General features: G+C 33.0%; 1 protein-coding gene across 3 annotated transcripts in view; it reads right to left on the reverse strand.

Annotated features, from left to right (window-relative positions):
• LOC106881680 (WD repeat-containing protein 64) overlaps positions 1 to 1,613 on the reverse strand; it is a 65,565-nt gene that overhangs the window by 59,485 nt on the left and 4,467 nt on the right. For all 3 annotated transcript variants that reach the window (XR_008263901.1, XM_052967031.1, XM_052967030.1), the window contains exon 2: positions 654 to 822. Coding sequence is in view for 2 of the 3 variants with exons in the window: in XM_052967031.1 (XP_052822991.1) it covers positions 654 to 792 (139 nt within the window). In the remaining variant the exon portion in view is untranslated. The remainder of the gene's footprint in view (positions 1 to 653; positions 823 to 1,613) is intronic.

A 1,613-nucleotide genomic window follows, 5' to 3' on the forward strand; every position in this document is an offset into this window, starting at 1 on the left:
TATATATATATATATATATATCTGTGTGTCTGTGTTTGTCCCCCCACCATTGCTTGACATCCAATGTTGGTGTGTTTACGTCCACGTAATCTAGCGGTTCGGCAAAAGTAACTGATAGAATACAAAGAAGAAGTCTTGGGTGTCGATTTGTTCGACTAAAGCCGTTGCCCAGCATAGCCGCAGTCAAATGACTGAAACAAGTAAAAGAATATAACAAACTAAGATTACCATTCTAACAAAATGCTAGTCAGTAAAATCTCAACGATGTGATTCTATATCATATTTAACAACTGGCAAAATTTCGTTGTTTGTACTCACTCACCACCAATACGCAATTTCTGGTAATTATCGCAGGATTATTCTATCGAGTCGTGTTGATTTGGTACAGACAACCTCTGTAAAGCAGGTTTAATGTCTGTTTATCTAGAATCTCTAGATGAATCCTCAGACGTTTTGACCCACTGTTTCATCGGTTCCGCGGCCTAGATTCGATTAAAATCGGTGTATAATACTGGGTGTACAAAGGTCAATATTACATTGAATCTATACATGGAGAGATTCTAGCGTGAATGTAAAACGCATTCACATACGACAGCTGAGGTCATCAAGTACATATTTAGTTAGTTACAAAGGAATTCAACATAAGCGCGTACCAGCTATCAGCTGTCTTCGATACTCAGAGGTTAATTCACAGCCACTGTACGTCACATCTTTAATGAATGTACGGAATTTCTCCAGCTGCTTGCGGAAAGAATTATTAGTGTAAGGACGGCGTAATTTAGCTTGCGGCATTGTTTTGGGTGTATCACTTTTCGCCAATATCTGTAAAGAAACATAGGAAAAACATTAATGATAATACATGGTTACAAATTTATTGAATGATAGATAGTAATAATAATAATAATAATAATAATAATAATAATAATAATAATAATAATAATAATAATAATAATAACAACAATAATAATAATAATAATAACAACAACAACAACAATAATTTTATATACATTAACGAAAGTACGGCAACTATGTTCAACATACAAATATCCTAGCAACGATCTAGTGCCAGACAGCCAGGCCAAATCATTTCTTAATTACTGAAAGAAACCTGACGACATAGCTTAACATTTTGAAGAACAGCGTTAACAAATTAGAAAGGTAATTCTCGCCCGCTTTAAAGCTGCAACAAAAACTGACATGAAAACATGAAAATAAAACTAGAGTCTATCAGGAAATATATACCCAAGAAATCTTTGAAACATCGATATAATTTGGAAATATGCTCCTCCAAAAGGACTAAAGAAATAAACCTTAATATCTGTACTTAATATTATAGATTGTGCGGCTTAACAGAAAAATATATATCACGCTACTATTTATAACTTTAATTGCTTCGAGACTCACCGTTCCTGAAAAGAATTATTTTGCGTTCCCGAAGTTTATCAATTCTAATGATATATATGCATGTTTATAATATACATATACATACATACATACATGCATGCATACATACATACATACATACATACATTATATATATATATATATAATTATATTTATACACACACACACACACACACACACACACACACACACACACACACACACACACA

Source organism: Octopus bimaculoides, chromosome 4 (genome assembly GCF_001194135.2).
Source record: "Octopus bimaculoides isolate UCB-OBI-ISO-001 chromosome 4, ASM119413v2, whole genome shotgun sequence".
NCBI lineage: Eukaryota > Metazoa > Mollusca > Cephalopoda > Octopoda > Octopodidae > Octopus > Octopus bimaculoides.